The sequence below is a fragment of the Dama dama genome, chromosome 13 (assembly GCF_033118175.1).
Source record: "Dama dama isolate Ldn47 chromosome 13, ASM3311817v1, whole genome shotgun sequence".
NCBI lineage: Eukaryota > Metazoa > Chordata > Mammalia > Artiodactyla > Cervidae > Dama > Dama dama.
The window spans coordinates 67,289,164-67,311,974 of record NC_083693.1 but is presented as its reverse complement, the minus strand read 5'-3'; the positions used below and the strand labels follow the sequence as shown (position 1 = coordinate 67,311,974).

General features: G+C 51.0%; 1 protein-coding gene across 1 annotated transcript in view; it reads left to right on the top strand.

The window, feature by feature from the left end:
• SYNE3 (spectrin repeat containing nuclear envelope family member 3) overlaps positions 1–22,044 on the top strand; it is a 106,018-nt gene extending 83,974 nt beyond the window's left edge. Inside the window, exons 17-18 of the mRNA XM_061159373.1 lie at positions 1,191–1,229; positions 14,030–22,044. Of these exons, the coding sequence (XP_061015356.1) occupies positions 1,191–1,229; positions 14,030–14,230 (240 nt within the window). The 3' untranslated portion in view covers positions 14,231–22,044. The remainder of the gene's footprint in view (positions 1–1,190; positions 1,230–14,029) is intronic.
• The last annotated feature ends 767 nt before the right edge of the window (positions 22,045–22,811 follow it).

Below are 22,811 nucleotides of genomic sequence, written 5' to 3'. Positions count from 1 at the left end.
AGCTTTGCTCTGCCAACCTGAAACCTCCATGGGCATCATCCCAATTCAGTGCTCACAGCAGCCGTCCGCCAGAGTAATTGCATCTCCAATTTACAGAAGGGGGTGAGACACTGTGAGGAGTTAAAAACTCACCCGAGTTCACCCGGATGGATAGCCAGGGCCAGAGCCAGAATCAGACACGCCTTGATGGAGGCACAACAGAGGGAAGCTGAACTAGGGGCTCGGACCCCTGGGATCGAGGCCGCCTCCTCCACTAACCTGCTTGTGACATTGAGGAAGCACCTTCCCCTGGGGGACCCCGTGCATGCTGTCGCTTCAGTCGTGTCCAACTCTTTGTGACCCCATGGACTGTAGCCCGCCAGGCTCCTCTGTCCATGGGATTCTCCAGGCAAGGATACTGGAGTGGGTTTCCATTCCCTTCTTCAAGGGATCCTCCTGACCCAGGGACAGAACCCAGGTCTCTTAAGTCTCCTGCATTGGCAGGTGGGTTCTTTACCGCTGGTGCCACCTGGGAAGCCCCCTAGGGGCCCACCGTCTCACACAAAACAATAACAGCTAGACTAGTAATGAGTGAGTGAGTGAGTGAAGTCGCTCAGTTGTGTCCGACTCTGCGACCTCATGGACTGTAGCCTACCAGGCTCCTCAGTCCATGGGATTTTCCAGAAAAGAATACTGGAGTGGGCTGCTATTTCCTTCTCCAAGACTAGTAATAGCCTTTACTAAATGCTATATCCTCATTACAGCCCTATAAAGGAGGTACTGTTATTATCCCCTGAGAACTGATAGGGAAACTGAGGCATGGAGGTTAGTCCAGGGAAAGGGTGGGTGGGATGGCCACCGAAGGCCCGCAGACCCCGGACTCCAAGCTTTGGAGCTTCAGCTCTGTCGGCCCTGAAAGCAGCCACATCGGCCACTAGGTGTCAGCCCAGCCGCAGGCAGGTCGGTGCGCCTGTGGCCTTGGCCCAGGCCTTCCCAGACAGGATCCCACCTGGGCCCCAAGTGCGTTAAAAAGCTCATTAAATTGAATCACCTGCTGGTTCAGCCTGTCCAGATGACCAGAAGTTTTAAAGAAACACTCCCCTGACAAAATGAATATTCCATTACAGGCTCTGCTGGGATTTAAGTTTCACTCACTTAACTTCTTTTTTTTTTTTCCTTTCCCCTTTTCCTCTCCTTCCCTAAAATAACAGACGCAGAGTCCTCCTGGGGAGCCGACTGGATTCCGTAAGGTACCGTGTCTGCCGTCTGCTCCACACGGCTAGAGGGCAGGGCGTCTGGAGGGTTGGTGGGCCTGGGATGCTGGGGCAGGACCCCTGGGCTTTCTGGAAGGTTCCGTGAGGAATGTTCCTGGGGACTCGGCGCTGGGCTGCCCTGCTAGCCCTGGGGGTCCTTGTTCTGCAGGACGCACAGCACGTACTCAGCTCAGACAGGACACGGGGGTGTGAGCAAGGACACGGTTAGTGATTATGCTGTGACAACAGGCGTAAATCGGAGGGTCCAGGGAGACCTGGACCACTCCAGGCCATTGGACCTCGTGGCCAGCTGAGTAGTAGACGAGCATCTGGGGTTCATGGGGCCCGAAAGAGGTAGGGGGGCTGTGCCAGTCATGTTCGACCAGCCGGTGTCTCCACTGCCAGCCTCTGAGAAGTGCTCAGAGCCCCTTCCTGGGGGCTTGCCGGCCAGAGCCATGGCAGTAAGAGCCGTACTTACAGGAATAATGAGGACTAATGATCGTTACTGTAAATGTACGTGTTGACCATCCACTCTGTGCCAGGACCTGTACCAGATCGTGCCTAGGGCGTTTCACGTCACCGTCCCCCAGACATCCAACAGGCATCATTACCGCCATGCTAGGCATGAAGGAAGCAAGGAAGGACAAGATGGCAGTGACGTGTTTGGTGGAGGCACACGGCTCCTGAGCGGTCTCTGCCTCAGACTCTGAGCCCACCCCTGCCCTTCCACACGGTGCCTTGGAGAAGGCATCCTTGGGCCTGGCGGCTCTCCCCACTTGTGGAACGGTCCAGTGTACATTGGCATCCCCACTGCCACCTCTTCTGAGAGCAGACTTGCTTTGGAGGAGTTCCAGTTTGAACTTGTATTTGAGTGCTTTTGGATGCACTGGGTCTTGGTTGCTGTGTGCGGGCTTTCTCTAGTTGCAGCAGGTGGGGGGTGCTCTTGAGTTGCGGTGTGTGGGCTTCTCATTGCAGTGGGGTCTCTTGATCCAGAGCACGGACTCTAGGCTCCTGGGCTTCAGGAGTCACAATGCGTAGGCTCCATAGTTGCACGGGCTTAGTTGCTCTGCAGCACATGGGATCTTCCCAGATGAGGAATGGAACCCATGTCCCCTGCACTGGCAGGCTGGTTCTTATCCCGTGGACCACCAGGGAAGTCCTCTGAGAACAAGCTTGTTGTCCTGCCAAGCACTGGCTCATGACGACATAAGCCTCTGGCGTGCTCCGCTCCCAACGGTGCCTCGAGATCTCTTGGGCTGTGGAGTCTGTGTCCCTAGGGGCTCTGCCCACCCAGAGGTCTTGGTCTCCAGCTGGTGTTCATGTCTCAATCTGCAGGATAGTGTGTGTACCCAGGACAGGATGTGCTCTGGGGCTGGTGGGCAAGTCGCTTTGACTCTGGGGACTTTCTTTCCCCATCTGTAAAATGGAACTATCAACGCTGACTTTATTGACTTCATGAATGAATTTTGAAGATCATGTGAGCTGCTGTTCCTTCTTGAGAGGAGAGCCTGAAGCCCCGGTTGCCCCTAATTTAGAAGAGCAAAGCGCTTCTCGTGAAGGAGGAGAGTGCATCAAGAAGGCTGGGTCACCACACAGCCCAGCCTGTGACTCCTGGTGGCACCTGAGGGCCCGGGGCCACGTGTCCAGGCTGCCTCCAGCTCCTGCCCGTTAAGCCCCACTCTGGTTGGGAGCCCCCATCTGAGTAGCTCCCAGGCCAGAGTTCAGGGGGAGTCATTTCTGGGTCCCCTGATGTTTTTGAATGGAAGGGTTGTTTGGCTGGCTGACACCCGCCCACCAGGGCAGGCTCCCGTCCCCGGCAGCCTGTCACCGGCTTCATACGGAGTGCTCATGGCTCTGTGTCCACTGCCTGTCTCCTCAGTCACGGATTCACTTCACAGATGTTTACTGAGCTCTGACTTTGTACCAAGCACTGTTGCAAGTACCTGGGATAGATTACCAGAGCAAAGGCCTGCCGGGGTAGGCTGTGCATACCAGCGGGATGGGCAGGGTGGAGGGGGGAATGGGAGAAAGGCTCTCCCCACAGCTGGTGTTGCCCAGCACAATAGCACGTTTCTGGCCAAGGAACGTCCGAGGATAGCAGTGGCTTGCGGTCTTTACAGCTACAGGTGTGTTTGTTTGTTTTTTGTTTTTGTTTGTTTTTTTAAATAATTTTATGTATTATTTTTGGCTGTCCTAGGTCTTCATTGCTGTGCAGACTACTCTCTAGTTGCTGTGTGCAGGCTTCTCATTGCAGGGGCTTTTCTTGTTGCTAAGTACAGACTCTAGGGTACCTGGCCTTCAGTAATTGGGGCTCATGGGCTGTAGATAACAGGCGCAGGAGTTGTGGTACATGGGCTTAGTTGCCCAGCGGCGCGTGGGATCTTCCCTGTTCAGGGATCGAACCTGTGTATCCTGCCTTGGCAAGCGGATTCTTTATCACTGGGCCACCAGGGAAGCCGCAGATGCAGGGTTGATCTTACCTATGGCTGGCAGATGTTGGACTCCATTTTGTGGGATATGCAAAGCAGGCCGGCTCTAAATGGCCCCCAAATCTGCTTATTCGGCTACATTTAAAATCAAACGGATGTGTGAAAGTTTTGAGTTTGGTGCTGGCTGGCTTTTGAGCTCTTGGGTCTCAGCTCCCTTTGAAGAAGCAAGCAACCCCAGAGGCCAATATTCAGAGGCCATCTGGGGCCCCTAAAGGGGGCTTGTTTAAGCTATCACAGCTTGTTTAAGCACAGATTTCTGGGTTCCACCCCAGAGTTTCCGATGTGTTAGGTCTGGGGTGACCCGAGGATCTGCGTTTCCAGCAAGGTCCCATGTGATGCTGTTGCTGCAGCCCTAGGGACCAAACTTGGAGAATCGTTGCTTTATGCTCTTGATTTGCACCCAGGATCCACCATTAGTGTGTGCTACCCTTTGCAAGGCTCTTAACCATGGTTTTCCAATGAATGAAATGTGGGTCCTCAGAACTAAGAGTTCTTATAAACCAGCAGTTTCTGAATTGCTTTATAAATGAGGACCTGGATGCTAGCAGACAATGTCCTGCTTCTCTTTCAGACGGAAGACAGCTAATGCCACTTCTGGGAGTGGAGATGGGGGTGGGGGTGGAATCCTCCCCTTGGTGTGGTTCTCACGTTGTTTGCTGGGGCGGGGGTATGCACACATGTGCAGGTGTGCACAGACGCACGCAGGTCTGACAGGTAGAAACTAGACACTGTCTTCTGGGCTTGTAATCTTGCCAACTTAAAAACATTTCATATGTTATTTTTAGTCCAAAAGGAAGGGGAAAAAAACCCTGCTCCAAAGCTAATTATTTATGAGCCGTTGGCCCTCCACACTTTTTTTTTTTCTCTCCGCGCCCCAAGCCACTGAAAGCTCCAGCTACGTCAGTGGCTTCAGCCTGCTTGTTTATATAAACAGAATAATTAAGATTTATTAAACTTGCAGCTGCCTACACACTTGCCAGCTCCGTGCCACCGGATATGTCTGCCTGCAGCTTTCAGATGCATGAAAGGTCAATTGCTTTTTGAGTTGCGATTGGGCTGTGAGTCAACTGAATTCCTGCCTTGGTGCAGGGGAGCGGTCCTACCTGAGTCAGCCTTCGAGTTGAGGAGTGGATTCACCAATGTTTGCGTTTACTGGGGTGAACTAGGCTGGATCACAGGCCCCTGTGCAGGTGTGGAGAGCAGATGCCACTATGCATCCCGTACCGTGGGCTCTGGGAGGTGGGTCCAGATGGGGAAAAACTGGAAATCGACATTTTATTCACTTGGCCATGTTGCACAGGTTTTAAGACTCATAGTTCTTCACGTTTTCACATCTTTGGAGTTGCCGTTGTTAGTTGCTCAGTCATGTCCGACTCTCTGTGACCACATGGACTATAGCCTGCCAGGCTCCTCTGTCCATGGGATTTTCCGGTCAAGAATACTGGAGTGGGTTGCCATGCCCTTCTCCAGGGGATCTTCCTGACCCAGGGATTGAACTGGGTCTTCCGCATTGCAGGTGGGTTCTTTACCATCTGAGCCACCAGGGAAGCCTTTGCTATTATGGTCGGTGAAGGATTGGAATTTGCTTCCGTCTGCCACCCAGAACACTCTCCACGTAAGGTTTCTTTAAATTAAAATCTCTGCTTGAGGGTTGGATTTTGGAGGTTTTTTTTGGCTGCGCCATGCAGCATGTGGAATCTCAGTTCCCCAACCAGAGATGGAAGCCCCGCCCCCTGCAATGGCAGTGTGGAGTCTTAACCACTGGACCACCAGGGACGTCCCGCGGGTTCTGTTCTGTTTCTTTTCCTTTGGACCACACCGGCTATGCCAATTTAGATGACCCAGCTCTGGGAGCTCCGGCCTCCGGTTCAAGTTCTCAGGGCAGAGTTTTGTTTCCCGCCCTCTCCGGGTGCCAGGATAAGACCTGGGATTTCCTTGTTTCCCGTTTCAGCGTGGGGGAGATTAGCCCTGAAAGTGCAGCCCTGCAGTGCTCCCGCCTTATGTGGGGTCTCCAATCAGATGCTCCATCTTCACTGTTGGGTTTTTTCCTCCTTAGTGGTGTATAAAATAATAGTACTTCTCACAATGAGCCTGGTAGAGCAGATGGAATATTGTAATACCGAATCTAGGAAAGCAAACACTAGGGTTTTCCATGTTAGGCACTAACTTTCTCTCACAGTCGCTGCAGTGTTTTTTTTTTTTTTTGTTTAAATATATTTATTTATGCTGGAGAAGACTCTTGAGAGTCCCTTAGACAGCAAGGAGATCAAACCAGTCCATCCTAAAGGAAATCAACCCTGAATATTCATTGGAAGGACAGATGCTGAAGCTGAAGCTCCAATACTTTGGCCACCTGATGTGAAGAGCTGACTCATTAGAAAAGACCCTAATGCTGGGAAAGATTGAAGGCGGGCGGGAGGAGAAGGAGACGACAGAGGATGAGATGGTTGGATGGCATCACCGACTCAATGGACATGAGTTGGAGCAAGCTCCGGGAGATGGTGAAGGACAGGGAAGCCTGGCGTGCTGCGGTCCACGGAGTCGCAAAGAGTTGGACACGACATAGTGACTGAACAGCAACAATTTATTTATGTCTCTCTTGGGTGTCAGTTGCAGCACATGGGCTTCTCTCTAGTTGAGGTGCTCAAGCTCAGTCGCTGGGGTGCACAGGCTTATTAGTTGCCCCATGGCATGTGGGATCTTAGTTTCCTGACCAGGGATTGAACCCAGATCCCCTGCATTAGAAGGTGGATTCTTAACCACTGGACCACCAGGGAAGTCCCTGTTATGATGTTTTAAAAATCATCATTATTGGGACTTCCCTTGTGGTCCAGTGGCTAAGACTCTGTGCTCCCAATGCAGGGGGCCCAGGTTTGATCCCTGGTCAGGAAACTAGATTCCCCATACTGCAACTAAGATCTGATGTGGCCAAAAAAAAAAAAAAAAAAATCATCATTATTAACTGGAGTTCATAGTTGACATTAGGGTGCACTTTTTGTGTGGCGCGTCCTATGGGTTTTGACAAGTGCATAGTGACATTCAGACTAGAGTCACTGCCTTACCCTTCTCCCCAGTGCTTCCTCTTTACCCCTCTGCCCTCCCCCAGAGCCCTTAGCAACCACTGATCTTGTTACTTCTTTCATTCAGCAATAGGCACTTGAGTTTCCTCCGTGTCTTCTTGCAGCTAATATTTCATTTCCTTTTACCACTGAATAACATCCCTCTGTGGGGATGTACCATTCAGTCTGTTATAGCCTTTTCCCCTCAGTCCAGTATCTGGTCTAGGATCACACATTACACTCAGTCATCACACTTCTTTAGTTTCCTCTCCTGGGACCAGTCCTTGGTTTTTCTTGACCTTGACCTTCTTGAGTACAGGCCAGATATTTTGTAGAATGTCCCTCAGGTTTTGGGTTTCTGGGGTGTTTCCTTGTTGTGAATTTTTGGAAAGGCTGTTCTAGAAGTGATGCTGTGTTTCTGGTGCATCTTACTGGGAGAGTGCGATTTCGATACACTTCCCCCAGGAGTGGAGATGCTGACTCGGATCACGTGACTAAGGTGCTAGCTGCAGGGATTTCTCACCTGTGAAGCTGCTCTCATTTCTTTTGTAATTAATGGGTCCTAACTGCCCAGCGACCCTGGAAATACAGCACCTCTTTCTTACATGGTCGCATCCTCTAGCTTCCCCAGGGCCTCTTTCCCTCCCATGACTCACTCTTTCCCTGACGGTTCCTTCCCACCAGCTTTGGTCCCCGACTCTAGGCCTCTCACACTCTCTGATCCGTTTCTTGTCCAGATCTCTCCTTCCCAGCTTTAGTCCCAAGGCCCAGACCCGAAGGGAATCAACTTGGGAGACTGCTCGGACTCAGCCTGTCTGAAGCTGACCTCACTGTGTCCCCTGTGTCCAGCCAACCCCAGTCTCCATATAAGCAAAGCATCCTGACCACACAGTCTTCCAAGCTGGACGCCTCTGGGTCACCCAGGACCGTCACTGACTTCAGTTCTGCTCTAGACTCAGGAGAGCCTGGTCGTGCATGGATGTCAGATGAGGAAAGATGAGGGAAGGAAAGGCAGGGAAGGGAGCCTTGTGTCCATATATCTCCTGCTGAATGGGGCTCCATTTTTGCTTGAGTAATGACAAGAGCACCCCTCGCTCCAATTGTTTCATCCAGAGGTTCTTCTCCTCAATGAACCAAACTGCCTCCAGAAGGCCAGCTCAGATGGTCTCACCGCCATCTGGTCAAAAACCAAGCCATGCGTGTGAACTCAGTTGCCCAGTCATGTCCGACCCTTTGCAACCCCATGGACTGTAGCCTGCCAGGCTCCTTTGTCGATGTCCATGGGATTTTCCTAGGCGAGAATACTAGAGTGGGTTGCTGTTTCCATCTCCAGGGGATCGTCCTGACCCACCCAAATCTCCTGCATCTCCTGCATTGGCAGGCAGATTCTATGTCCCTGCACCTCCTGAGACTCCCCAAAACCAAACCAGGGGGCTGGAATAACACAGTTCTGTGGCCTGACCATCACATGCAGAGCTGCCCCCGAGGAGGAAACAATGTTAACTCAGCCCCACCCAGCCTCTACCATTCTGTCCCTGGGTGGGAGCTCTCCGCAGCCTCTGAGCCCTCCTGGGAAGTGAGTTTGGGCTCTAACTCAGTGCTTCGGCACCAAGAACTTAGTGAAGAAGATATTCAAAGTGTGTGGGCGGAGCCCAGCCTGGGGTCTGTGATGCCCTAAGACTCCCTGGAGCATCAGGGAGATGCCCCTTCTGGGTTCTAGAGGAAACTCAGGGAGGGGAAGTCAGCCAGCTTGTGGCTCCGCATCAGGGAAAGGGACCTTGAGGGACTGAGCTCATTGCTAAGTGAGAGTTAGTGATGGTCACTGGTGGGGCCCATCTGGAATTGCCAGAGAAAAGCTGGCCCCTGCCTGTCACCTTGAGCTCTTGGCACTGGTCTGGAGGCATCTTTGAGCTGGAGAATGAGGCCCAACCAGCTCCCGGGAAAGACCCTGAAAGCCCAAGTGATGATGCCACGTGACTTTCACACTCAGGGCCCCAGGTCAGGGTGAAACCAGCTTCAATTGAGGCCCAGCGGGACTTTGGTCATTGTTGCTTGTATTTTAAAAATTCATTCATTCATGCATTTCTGTCTTTGCTGGGTCTTTATTGCTTTGTGTGGGTTTTCTCTAGTTGCAGCAGGCGGGGGCTCCTGCTCATTGTGGTGCACGGGCTTCTCAGGGCAGCGGCTTCTCTTGTTGTGGAGCACAGGCTCTAGAGCACCGGCTCAGTAGTTGTGGTACACGGGCTTAGCTGCCCCGCAGCATGTTGGATCTCCCTGGATCAGGGGTCAAACCTGTGTTCCCTGCATTGGCAGGCAGGTGCCTAACCACTGGACCACCAGGGGAGTCCTTGCTGCTGTTTCTTATGAGAAGTGCCATGTAGGGTGGTAGAAGGAGCCGTGCTGACGGTTTGAGCCTGTCCTTGTGGCCTTGGGCTGCTTATTTCCCGTGGACTCAGTTTCTTCCTCTGAGAAATGGGCACAGGGTACCTCCAGAGCTGGGCAGCAGCTCAGGAAACCCGCGCGCGTGGAGGTGAGCTGAACATGGGGCTGGAGCATGCTTGGTGTTGTTCATTAACGTGTGGAGTCCAGATGTTCTGGGGGAGCCATCGGGATGGTGCGGACAGTTCACAGACAGGTCAGTGGGTGTGAGCCTGGTCACATCACGGCATCAAGGGAGGAGCAGACCATCAGATGCCCAGGAAGGGAAAGAGCCTTTTATTTCATTAATCGAGCAGATGTTTACCGAACATTGCTGCAGATATAGCAATGGATCAAACTAGTGTAGACCCTGCCTCCAGGGAGTGAAGGGGAACACAGACTTTGAAATCAGTAACCCAAAGGAAAGGTGTTGGCTCATGAGAATATGGAGAGTCAGGGAAGTTCCCTCTGAGGAAGTGACTCACAAATTGAGATAAGAATAATCAGTAGGAGTGAACTAGATGCATTGGAGAAAGGAAACAGGTCTTCCAGGGGAAACTCTAAGCTTTGCAAAGGCCCTGTGGTCAGAGGATGTGAGGGCCTTTAAGGGGCCAGGAGGGGGTGTTTAGGGAGAGCAGTATTTTTCTCTCTGATGGGGCCAAGGAGGCTGACAATATCTGGTCCTTGGAACCTGGGTGCAGGGGAAGCTTAGGGGGCTTGTAGAAGCTACCCGTCTGCCCTGGGTCCCATCAGTTGGAGGTGGAAAGGAATGAGTATTTGCCGAGCACCAACTATGCATATAAGCATCACCTGTGCTGCCTCATTTATCCTTGTGATTCTGATAGGCAGATGTCAGGCTCCCTTTGCCTCAGTAGAAGAAGCCTCTGAGGCTCAGAGAGGCTGAGTGACTTGTCCTAGACCACACAACTAGGAAGTGACAGGGCCAGGCTTAGAACCCAGGACTCCAAATCATTTCTTTTCCCCACATCCTTTTTCATCAGTGGCAGAAAATTCAATCACCCTTATTGTGATAAATTCTTCCTGCCAGGATTCCTCAAAACTCTAGAGCCCCAGGTTCATGGGAGGTATTGAAGGACTCAAGCATTTAATCACCCTCTGTAATATGACCTGTTCTCCCCCGACCACCACCACATGCTGTCGACCCTCTACTTCCACACCCTAAGCCGTGGGGAATGTCCTGAGGAAGCCCTTTCTCTCTTTGTTGTTCCGTTGCTCAGTTGTGTCCAACTCTTTGTGACCCCCTGGATTGCAGCATGCCAGGCTTCCCTGCCCTTCACCTTCTCCTGGAGTTTGCTCAAACTCACGCCCATTGAATCGGTGATGTCACCCAACCATCTCCTGCTCTATCTTCAATCTTTCTCCTCCTGCCTTCAATCTTCTCCAGCATCAGGGTCTTTTCCAATGAGTTGGCTCGTCGCATCAGGTGACCACAGTATTAGAGCTTCAGCATCAGTCTGTCCAGTGAATATTCAGGGTTGATTTCCTTTATTTGTTTTTGGCTGCATCGGGTCTTAGTTGCAGCATGCAGGGTCCTTTGCTGCAGCACATGGGCTTCTCTCTAGTCATGGCACATGGGCTCCAGAGCACGCAGACTCAGTCGTTGCAGCTCATGGGCTCAGTTGCATGTGAGATCCTAGTTCCCTGACCAGGGATTGAACCACATCCCGCTGCATTAGAAGGTAGATTCTTAACCACTGACCCTCCAGGGAAGTTTCAGCCCCTTTCTCTCTGTGGATAGTTGTAACTGCACAGAATACACGTAGTCCTTTCTGTGGGGAAACTCAGGCACAGAGAAGCTCCCAGATCTGAGAAGAGCTGAGATGGTCAATTTCTTTGTTGGCTTCTTAGACAGTAGTTCATGCCTATTTATGTGTGTGTCTGTGTGTAACTGTGTCTGTGTGTGTGCACGCACATATGTGTTTTCTAAGCATGTGATAATACTATTAGAATGTGCCTTCTATTTTAAAGGGGATTTTAGAATCCAGGTCCCTCCAAGTGAAGATGTGAGGTCTAAGTGAATAGACACATGGAAGGCGGCAGGAGTCCTTGAAAAAGACCACTCCTTGTCAACACTTGTAAATGCAAGAGAACTTTGGACCTTCAAAGACATTTGCCCCAGATGATTGTGGCCAAGGCACAACCCTCAGTTACATAAGCAAGGTAGTAGCTCTGAGCAGGGAGAGGCAAACAGAAACAGGACCCTTAGACACAGATCTCCACTGACTGCCAAGTCACTTCAGTCGGGTCTGACTCTTTGTGACCCCCTGGACTGTAGCCTGCCAGGATCCTCTCTGTCCATAGGATTCGCCAGGCAAGAATGCTGGATTGGGCTGCTATTTCCTTCTCCAGGGAATCTTCCCGACCCAGGGATCAAACCCATGTCTCTTACATCTCGTGTATTGGCAGGTGGGTTCTTTAGCACTAGTGCCACATGGGAAGTCCACCTCTGCTGGGGAGACCATTAGTTAGAGGTTTTCAATTGTAGTGTGAACCTAGGTTAGGGTGTACCTACATCTCACCATCTTTAGCTCTCCTGGGTGGGTCAGAGATTCGGAGTCGGGCAAAGTCAGCATGAAATGTCAAGCAGTCAAGTTAGAGTACCCACAGACTGAGGCATCAGTAGGTGAACCCCATGGTGGGGTCAAGAGCCCTTGGCAGCCAGATCTGACCCTGCTGGTCAGGGTCAGACTATGGGAAAGTCTATCTCCTCTATGGCCATCATTCAGCTGTTTAAACGACTTACTACACACACACATGCACACACTCCTGAAGTCACTGCTGAGATAAACCCAGCCGGAGTGCTTCTCCGTTGTGTGGGTTAAGAAGTCTGTTTTTTCTGTTTTTTTTCTTTACAAAATCAGTGTCTGGGATCTTTAGTGAGTGAGAACACCCGAAGTTGGAGGCATAGGGTCAAGTGTTATCAACCTGGAGGAGATAGCTGGGGCAGGAGTATGGGTGAGACCGTCCAGGCATGAGGGAGAGAGGCGGAAGTGCTCAGGTCAGAACATCCCAGGAACACCTGTGTATTTCCTATTACCATGATGCCCACCACACCACCACCATCACCATCACTGCCATCATCCTCACCAGCATCATCACCACCATCATTATCGTCATCCGCACCAGCATCATCACCACCATCATTATCGTCACCCTCACCAGCATCAGCACCACCATCATTATCGTCATCCGCACCAGCATCATCACCATCAGTATCACCCTCCTCAGCATCACTGATACATCAGCACACACACCGTCATCAGCGTCACTGTCATCACCATCAGTATCATCCCCCTCACTGTTATCAACACGGTCATCCTCATCCTCGTGGCCATCATCAGTATCATCATCATCATCACTTGACTTGGTGCCCTGGAAAATGACTCCTTGGTTCCTCATGGAGCTAGTAGATATATTCTATAATAATAGTACTAGTCATAAGATCATATATACTTTTTAATTTGTGTATAAATATACTTTGCTTTGAGTCCTCACCAAAATCTGGAAAACAGAGGTAGGTGTTTTATCCCCATTTTGCAGAGGAGGAAACTGAGGCTCAGAGAAGTTATTGACTTGCCCAAAGGCACATAGTGATTGTGGGCCAGTCTACACTGGAGCCTAGATGGCCAAGTTCCTGAGAGCTGGCCCCTGCCCTGCACCATGCTGTCCCTTGACGGTGGGGCCTCCACTTTATTGAGTGGCCAGCTCTTGGCCCTGCACTCCCATGAAGCTACAACTCAGCCAGTCCCTCAAGAATTTGGGTAATATCCTTTGGCTGCTTTCATGGATATTGCCGCAAAGAAACCCATTAGGTATTTGGACATGTGAGGTTGTTGATGATGAAGGTGGTGATGAGGAACAAGGAGAGGGAGGAAAAGAAGAAAGGGAGAGGGAGAGGAAGAGAAGATGAAGAAAGTGATGATGGAGAACACAGTGATGAACCTGGTGGCAACAGTGGTGATGGTGATCATAATGATGATTATGGTGGTGATGGTGGTGACCATGACTTATGTGGCAATAATTTTTGTTTTCTTTTATTGTTATTTTTTCAAACCCTTGTGTTAAGAGCTGACTTTCCCCCCTTTGAATGTGTCTTCTGTAACAGATGAGGGGACAGCCTCCTTTCACCAGCACCCCCTTTTTCCTGGGAAGAGGGAGGCTCTGCATTGGGGTGCATGGTGAGCCCAGAGGGCCACTGGCTATCCAAGGCCAGGTGGGGCCCTGCAGGGCTGTTGTATGGTCTTGCCTGGAAGGGATTCTGACATAGAGGTCTTTAGTCATAACCTCACAGATGGTAGCTTCACCCCATTGGCCAAACTCATACACCAAAGAAGATGACTACAGTAATGATGCATAATAATAATGGCAGCAGCTTTGAGCCCCTCCTATGTGCCAGGCTCTGTTTCACTGAATCCTCACAACACTGTCAGGTAGGTACCATTATTCCCCCTATTTATAGATGAGAAATCTGAAGTTTAGTGAGGTTGAGTGACCTTCTTCAGATTCACACCCAGGATTCTTATAAACCAGGCAAAGATTTATGTGACAACGGACAAAACCTGTAACTGTTTTATCCTCTTCCTCTCTTGCCTTGAGTGGTTTGAGAAAACTAGAGATCTTTGTTTCTGGGAGAATGGACGTTAGCCCCGCTTCACAGATGGGAAAACCGAGGCTGGATGCAGTTGGAGAGTCAGCCCGGAGCCAGTGTGGCTCCTCATGTTGCCTGCGGGCCTTCCCCTTCCCTCCCTCCCGTGCCGGCCCCGAGCCCCCAGCCCCGAGCCCACTCATGTCTTCCACTTTGGTTTTGCAGACCGCGCAGTGGCGAGGGCTCGGCTCTCTGTGCCGGAAGGTGTGCTGCGTGGCGCTCCCCCTGCAGCTGCTGCTGCTGCTCTTCCTGCTGCTGCTCTTCCTGCTCCCGGTCGGGGAAGAGAACCGCAGCTGCTTCCTGACCAACAACTTTGCCCGCTCCTTCATGCTCATGCTCCGCTACGACGGCCCCCCGCCCACCTAGCCCCCCTCCCCCCCACCGGGGGCGCTTGGGGGACGCTCTTCTCCAAACTTCCAGCAGCCCCAGCCTCCTCTGGAGGATGCTGGGGGACCTGGAAACAGAGGCAGGCCAGAGCCCGCTGGGCTGCATCCCTGTAAATACTATATCGATGTTCCCAGAACAAAATTACTTTTTTATAGAGTATTGTCTCAGTCTATTTATACTAAATGTGTACTATGTGTGACTTAGGGGATAATGCATAGCCATCTTTTTTTATATGCTCAGTATGTATCATTTCACATATGACCTCTATTTGTCATTGGGAAAATTCCCAGCAGTGTTTTTGTCCAGTGGGATCTTGTAGCATTTTGGCCTTGGTCTGCAGTCAGCCCTGGAAAGCAGGGACAAGAACATGTCACTTGTATGGCCATCTCCTATCCAGAAACCAAGCCCCACGTCCAGATGTTCGTGAAGAGGACTCTGAGCCGTTGACACAGAAGAACAGCCCTGGCCCTCACTCAGAGCCCAGGGACTCTTGGTCTGGGCACAGTCAGAGCAGCCGTGCTCATCTAGACTTCAGAGTGACCGCAGACTAGATGCTGTGGGTGAGAAGCAGAAAAGGGGCTGATTCCGGGCTGGCCCAGGAGCAGCAGTGAAAAGTGGCAAGTGACTGAGTGAAATTAATGGAGGAAAGAAGAATTCCAAAGAGCAGACCCAGAGCTAAGAAAGCACAGCAGAAGGGGGACTTCGGGGAGCTCCAGTAGCCCAGACCAGTGAGGAAGGCCCATGGTCTGAGTCTTCAGGGAATGGTTAGGCCATGCTGCCCATGTTCTCTGCTCTCTCCGGGAGACAATGAAGGAGAAGGAGCTCATTGTTAAGATTCCCACGCAGAAGGGTAAGCACACTGTGTGTAGCACCCAGGTGCCTGACAGTGCTGGAAAGATGTGTTACCTCCATCGCACTGAGGCTGAGTTTTTCATCATCTACGGCTCCGGCTGAAGGGACAGAGGGAAGCATCTGACCCACCAGGGACCAGAGATCAGGGGTCCAAGACGGACAGGAGAGGTCATCTGCAGGGCTCAGCCAGTCTGAAGGGTTCTCTCCTCCTCCCAGAAGGGACTTTGGAGAGAGCTGGGTCCTCTGGGCCATGAATGTCCCACACACGTGCCCACAAGGGACACAGGGTCCAGATGCCCCAAACCAGGCCCTCTCTGTGAGGGCTTGGCAATCGGGCTCATGAGCTACTTGGGCCTTGAGGCTGGAAATATTGAATTGGCCAAAAAGTTCATTTGGGTTGTCTGTAACATCTGATGGAAAAACCTGAACGAACTTTTGGGCCACCCAATACATCCCTTCCTCCCCAGGGAGTTCTGGAACGGTTCCTAAGTGTTTCATCACTGGATCCTATTTTCCCCAAATCAACACTAAAGTTTCCTTTTTAAAAATGCTTAGGGCCCACTCTTTATACCGATTGATTTTGTCTGTTGAGCTACGCATAGGAGACCAAGAGGGGATTCCTCAGGCCTTTGAAATCAGTGTCACAGACCCAGAAAGGCCTTTAAACAGAGGGGAAGCTGAAGACCCTGGAGGGCCCAGGCTCCCAGCACTGTGCCCCCCACCCCCACACTGCCCTCTGGGCCTCGCAGGCCCAGCCTGCTCAGGGCTCTCGGCGCAGTGACCCAGGCCTCCCTGTAACTGGGAAGAGCTGGACACTCACAGGGCAGGAAAACAGGGTCACAGAGAGGAACCCTCCAGGCTGACTTAGAACGCACATTTTCCTCGAGATGTTTAGAAACCAAGCCACAAGGCCATTCTCCACGGGAAAATCTGGGGCTGCATGAACCAAGACCTCAGGCCCAGGCGGCTGAGCCCAGATCCTCACTGGGTTGTGTCGTTCCAGCCTGAGAAGGTCAGCACTGTGGCGGGACCTTCGAACATCTCCACGCAGACGGAGGCCCAGAGAGCGGAGGTAACTTACCCAGAGCCACACAGCGGTGGCGGCTAAGGCCAGAGCCGATCCTGGTCACTGCTGCCTCTGGGTGGTGCCTGGCTCACTGTGGCCCCCCATCAAATCTGTAACTTCAAAAAGGCTCGAGTGACATGAATTCAGCTGGGTCACGTGTCCTACTTGTCAGGGAGGGAGAAACTGTAATGTGTGGGCTGGCGGGAGGGAATGAACTTATATTTTTAAAAACTTTGATACCATAGAGCTTGTTTGCATAACTTTTTTTTAAAAAAAGAATTGATATTTTCATTACTTTCATATAAAGACAGTTGTGATATGACATAACCATTGTGAACTGGTGCTTCTCAAGTGTCATCTCTTTTGCTTAAAAGTAGGTGCAGATAATTATGAATTTTATGACGTTCTAGCTTCCTGAGGACCAACCTCGAAGTGCTTTCACGTGCCTTTTGAGAAGGGTGTCGCGGTGGGACCTTCGTGCATTTATTTTTTTCTGTCCCCCAGAGTGTGAGAGGTGGTAAGATGTGTCAAGTTCACTGCCCAGCCCAGTGGTATGTGTCTGTGTGTGTGTGTGAGCACACACGTGCAATGTGTGTAAGAGACAGAGACAGGGAGAGAGAGAGGGGGGGAGAGAGAGAGAGAGAGACAAAGTGATGGGGCTGGGTGGGGGTGAGAGAGATGAGGAAGATGAAGAAGAAGGGGGCAGAGGGAACGGGAGGGGAAGGAAGACAGAAACACAGGGGAGCCTGATCAAAGCTGTCGTTACCCTCCTTAGCTGTCTCTTGATCCCCTGATGCGGGACTCCCTGCCCCCAGGGTGGCCTGGTCTGGGCCACGTGGGTGGGGTGGGGAGGGGAGAGGTCCCTGCCTGCTCTGTGAATTCATGGCTTCCTTTGAGGGTCTATTATCTGCATGTCCCACTAGGGGCAACACAGTGACCTCCAGCAAGGCTCTCACATCCCTGGCCTAGTCAGGATTGTGCCCTAATTCCTTCTCTCGTGGGAACTCAGCTACTGGAGTTGGGGCTTCCCCTGTTCCTCTCACTCCAATCAGATTGTCACCCGTCTGGGTCAGCAACAGGGGAGAGGTGATGAGGCTGTGAGCGGTGGGCGCAGGTTCAGCATGAAATACATGGGCATCTACCCCTGTGCCTGCATCCATGGCAGACATCAATAATCAACCACCAATCCCTTCCCCTCCCCAAGGACCTCAAAGGACCTCACAGTCCTTCTCAAAACCAGTCCAGGCAGCTGCTGCCAATCACTCACATTTGTCATGAAGGAAAAACCCGTTTAACATCCTTGTACCTGATCCTAGTCCCCTCAGAAAACTCTCAGTTCTGGCCTCCTTTTTCATTTTAAAATTAGGGTGTCCCCAATCACTTCCTTTTAGTCTAGACCCTAGGGGAGACAAACCAACCCCAGAAATCAGGTAATGGGCTGAATTATCACAGAGGACTTTTTGAAAAAGCAGATGGAGTAGGGAATGCTAAATTGCCAGTGTTTGTATAGACTGTCTTGGTCCAACTTTTTGCTCATTTTACAGATGAGAAAACTGAGGTCCTGACAGCTCCTGCTCACCCAGTGAATCCAGAGAATTCGTTCACGAGGTGGGGGTCGATCTCTGCACCCACTGGGTGACAGAGTGACCCTGCTCAGTACTGGGCAAGGTGGGGCGCTCTGGTGTTAAGAGCTTGTGACCTTTGGTGAGTCACTTGCCACCTCCCAGCAGCCCCTGGTAAAAGGGGAAATTAACCCTGGAACATCCCATCCCTACTTGCAATGTTAGATATTCTGGGAAGATGATGGTGGGCTTCTGTCTTGAGGCAGAATCTCTAGAGTCAGTCACAGATGTCAGAACCTCCTCTTCTACTGACTTGGACTTAAATCAGGGGATATTGCTCATCCCTCATCCTGAGAAGTCAAGAGCTGGGAAGCTGTTGGCATCATTTCCTCACTTCAAGGATTTTAGAAATAAGGTTTCTGTGGCTCTCTTTTCTTTTCCTTATGATTACCTCATGGCCCAAGATGCTTGCTCTACCTCCAGATTTTTCACCTGGATTCCAGTTGGAAGAAGGGGAAAAAGAAGGCTAGAAAATTTTCAGGAGCTTTCCCAGAAGCCCCATCCAGACACTTCGTTAGCATCTCATAGTCAGAATCATGTAACATGGTTCCTTGATATCTGCAAGAAGTCTGGAAATAGAACCCCCAACAAAACCAGCATCTCTTAGCAAGAAGGAGGGGTTACACTTCTGTTAGCATCTCATAGTCAGAAGCATGTAACATGGTTCCTTGATATCTGCAAGAAGTCTGGAAATACAACCCCCAACAAAACGGGCATCTCTTAGCAAGAAGGAGGGGTTGAGTGGATTGGCGTATCACGTAGGTGTCTCTGTCCTAGTCATCTTGACCCTCTGTGTCTTGGTTTCATGCTCTGTCAGCAGAACTCAGGGGCATTCATCATTGAGGAGTGAGAATGACCTTACCAACACTGCCCCCCACCTGCCTCCCCCAGTGACGGGGGTCCCTGAGTCCTTCGAGTCCCTCCCCCTTCATGAGGCATCGTAGCTTTTTCCTCTGTACTCAGGACACTCCTAGACCCACTTTCTTGCAAATAAATCAAGTGCACTTCTTGACCAGAGTGTGTGCAAAGGCAGTCCCCCAAGCCCCCACCCCATCCTGTCTGTGTAGACCCAGGGATAAGCTTTGTAACACTTGTGTTTGAATTCAGCCCAGGAAATTTATAGTTGCTTTAATTTCTTCTGGAACATGAGTTACTCCTGGGCACAGATCCTGGAAAGAGAAGCTTTCTGAGCTTTTCCAGGCTTCCCCCCACCCCCCATTTTCCAGCTAAGCCCCCAAAAGAGAACGTCGGAGGACACACAGCCCAGGTGGCTCCCAGCATCCGCCTGACGGAGCCCACGCGCCTGCAGCAGAGGGGCAGATTCAAAAGACTTAGACCATTTCTCCCTCACTTTCAATTATAAGAGAAAGGTCTTCTGTTTGTCAAAGTGAGAAAAAGGGGAAATCGTTTTTTTTAAAAAGAAAGAGACAAAAGCTCACCGGTCTAAAAACAGATCTTCAGGCAGAGCACCCAGAGCCTTCGAGAATAGTCAGCCTATTCAGCATCCTTCGGTGCCTGCCTTTTGGTTGTCCTGGTAACGGGACAGCTGCTTACGGGTTGGTACCCAAGCACCTTGTCCAGACAGGATCCTACAGGAATCCTACAGAGGGACCTCAGTTTTCCCAAAAGGCCCCAGGCTTCCTTTCAGGAAAGTTTACTTCTAAGCTCGGCAACCAGAGCTCAGGGAGGCAGCCCTTCTTCCTGTTCTGATGGAAATGAAAGGGAAGGAACAAACTGGGGATCTGCAAGTGAACCCTGACTTCTTCCGAAAGCCCATGGCATGAAATCCTGGTCTTGTTTTTAGGTAATGAAACTGGAGCACCGAGAGGTTAGCAGCCTGCCTAAAAGTAACCAGCTAGGGGTGAGTGGTCGAGTTGGGACTTGCACATGGGTGATAGGCTCCAGGCTTCTCTTCAGCCTCAGCTGCTTTTCTTTCCTTGGCAGGCCTGGGTTGCTGCAGCTTTGGCAGCCGGTTTGCTAGTTGAAGGGCTTCCCAGGTGGCTCAGCTGTAACAAATCCATCAGCCAATGCAGGAGACGCAGGAGACGTAGGTTCAATCCCTGGGATGGGAAGATCCCCTGAGAAGACAATGGCAACCCACTCCAGTATTCTTGCCTGGGAAATCCCATGGACGGAGGAGCCTGGTGGGCTACAGTCCATGGGGTCACAAAGAGTTGGACACAACTGAGCGCGTGTTCACGGTGGCTAGTTGAGGGTAATGTCCCAGAGCAGAACTTCTTTCTGATGTCCACTCCCCCAGGGAGCCGGCAACACCAGAGTGACGTGCCGGGAGACGGAGGCAGGGTGCTTCTCTTCCCTGGAAAAATGGAAACAGACCACCTCTGCAGGGTAGCTGGAGGGCAGGGTCGGCTTTGAGCTGTGGCTGCCTGTTGGGCTGTTCTGATTCCGTCTACTGGGGGGAAGAGAGAGGCGTTTTCTCTGCAAAACAGTGGCCTTGCATGTTCTAGGAGTTTCATGGGTGAGGAAGAAATGGATAGAGGAAGTTTTGCGTGAATGTGGTATGTGTGTGTACACGTGTGTGTCTGGGGGGGCAGGAATGGGTGTGTTCTACACACTCCTCTCCACCCAGAAGCACAGCGGCGCAGCCCTTGTTTCCATCCCTGGGCTGGTGGACAACAGACCCACCAGTCCGTGGTCTCTGGGACCCTCAGGGTGACCACGCTGGAGCCAGGACGTGTCCCCTGATTCCAGCATTTTATGCCCTCTTGAGGGGAGCCACCGGCTGGTCTCCACACGAAGGGGAGGTCAGCTGACCCCTGAGGTCTCTGCCTTCTGAAAAACTCCCTGAGGCTGGTTTGGAAACGTCCCTTTCCCTTTTATTGGACTGGCGCACAACCTGCTCGGAGAGGAGGACTTCATTCACTGGGTCCTAGTTTGCCCATTTCTATCTTACTCTGTGTGTCTCTGTGTCTATTAGAAACCCGTGATGTTCAAGGAGGCTAAAAACAACAAGAAATAATCATCGAACAGCTTGAGAATGCTGGCTTCTGTCTGTTTTTCTGCTCTCAACCACTATTTCTTAAAACATATATGATCTCAATGCATGTGGATGAGGAATGACTAACTCTGCGTTCTCTTTTCAATTATGTTTGATTTTTTGTAGGACTCCTCTGAGGAAGGATCAGCTTTGATTCTTTTCATTTGCTTATGTATATTCATTCCATGTTTTCTTCCAGGAAAGGTTTAAAGCAAGATTTGAGTGTATACATGGTTAACACGGTCATTGTAGGGCTAGCAGTAACCTGTTTATTGAGTGTACAATCTATTTTTAACCAATAAATGGACTGGCTAATTTTTTAGAGAACGTATCCAGGATCCAAATGAAGGAAGGAAGAAACCAGTGGCTGTTCATAGGATATGTTGAGCACCTAAGATGACAGAAGCAGGAAAAATGGCAAGTTTCTAGTATGAGCTTTGGAGGTATCACTATCCCCCACCCGCCCATTTCAGAAGACCAACCCTCTCATCCCCAAACACATGAGCCTGATAGATTTGTTAATTTCTCTTGTCCCACTCTCCCAAGTCGGGGCTCGGGAACCAGAAGGTCCCACACGTTCCCGGAACCCCACGTGGAGGCATCGCCACCTTCCTGCAGTTGGTCCACCATCAGTCAAGTCCACAGAGGCAAAAATCAGCCCATCCTTGCCCTTGAGACCCAGTGACGCTAGCCTAGTACCGACCAGCTATTCATGTGGCTGGACTGGTCTGGTTAATGCAGGGTGAGCCAGGTGAGGGCACGGTCAGCTGTGTGTGTGTGTAGGTGTGGTGTCCGTGGGTTTCGTCGTCAAAAGCAAACTAACTTGTTATCGTTGTTTAAAATGTCCTACTATGTAAACAGTAGGCATGGGGACCATATTCACTCCTGTCCTATTATTTGTGCTGGTGAAACACACATTTGTAACAAATTAAGCTTTCTGGGAAGGCAAGCAGAGGGGGAGCCCAGTGACTGCCTTGGAACATGTGTGTCTTATCTCGGTTCATATCAAGTCCAAAAGCAGCCAAGAGCCTCCCCTGCCTTCCCTGCTGGGGACCGGGACGGACTCCAGGGCCCTTGGAATTTCTCCTCTGTGCTCCGTTTTAAAGTCGCGTGAAGCTTCCGTCCTCTTCCTGTTGTTCAAGTTGGAAACGGCCGTGTCCTCAAAGATGGCTCGACATCTTGGCGGTTGCTTTATGTTTCCTGCAATGTATCCGCCTTATGTTTGGAAATAAAAATATCTATTTTGGTCTATGAAGCGTTGTGTGGTTTGCAAGTTTCTTTTTTCTGAGATTAAGGGGTGTGTCTGAAGAGGTTATAAGGAGAAGGATGCCGTGTAGCCAAGGCTGACTGAGGGGTGAACCTAATGAGATTAGGTTCTGATTTCCAGGCAGAACAAGGGCCCGGTGAATGCAGGGGGTGGGGTCAAGGCAATAGCATCTCTCAGTCACATCAGCTGGGAAGCATCTTCTTAAGCTCTGCCTGCATCTCCCCAGACCTCCTGGGTCACAGGGTCAGGGATGGGGACAGGCCAAGCAAATTTTAGAAACTCCAAAATGCACGCTGAGTAGAGAAATGGCCCCAAACAGATCTAGGCACAAGGAGCTAACAGAAGGTTTCTTCTAACACGGCTCCCAACCCCCTGGATTAAAACCCCCTTGTGACGGTTTGTTTAACAAACCGTTCTTAGGCTCCGGGATCTGGTTTCCTAACCCACAGCGCATTGGAAGCTTCAGGCAGAGGACACATTTTTAGAATCAGGAGAAGGGCAATCCCAAGCCCAGGTTCCAGGAAAAGTCTTAAGAAACCAGCAAGGAAACCCAGTTGATGAAGGCTCCTAATTTAGGGCCCCAGCTTGCCAAGAAAAGGGAAAGTTAGGTTCAGAATCTGCTGACAGAGGCAGATGTGTGCACTTCAGTCTAGAACACGTTCCACGAGAAGGATTTAAAACAGAAAGGCTAGGACTTCCCTGGTGGTCCAGTGGTTAAGAATCTGCCTTCCAATACAAAGAACACAGATTCTATC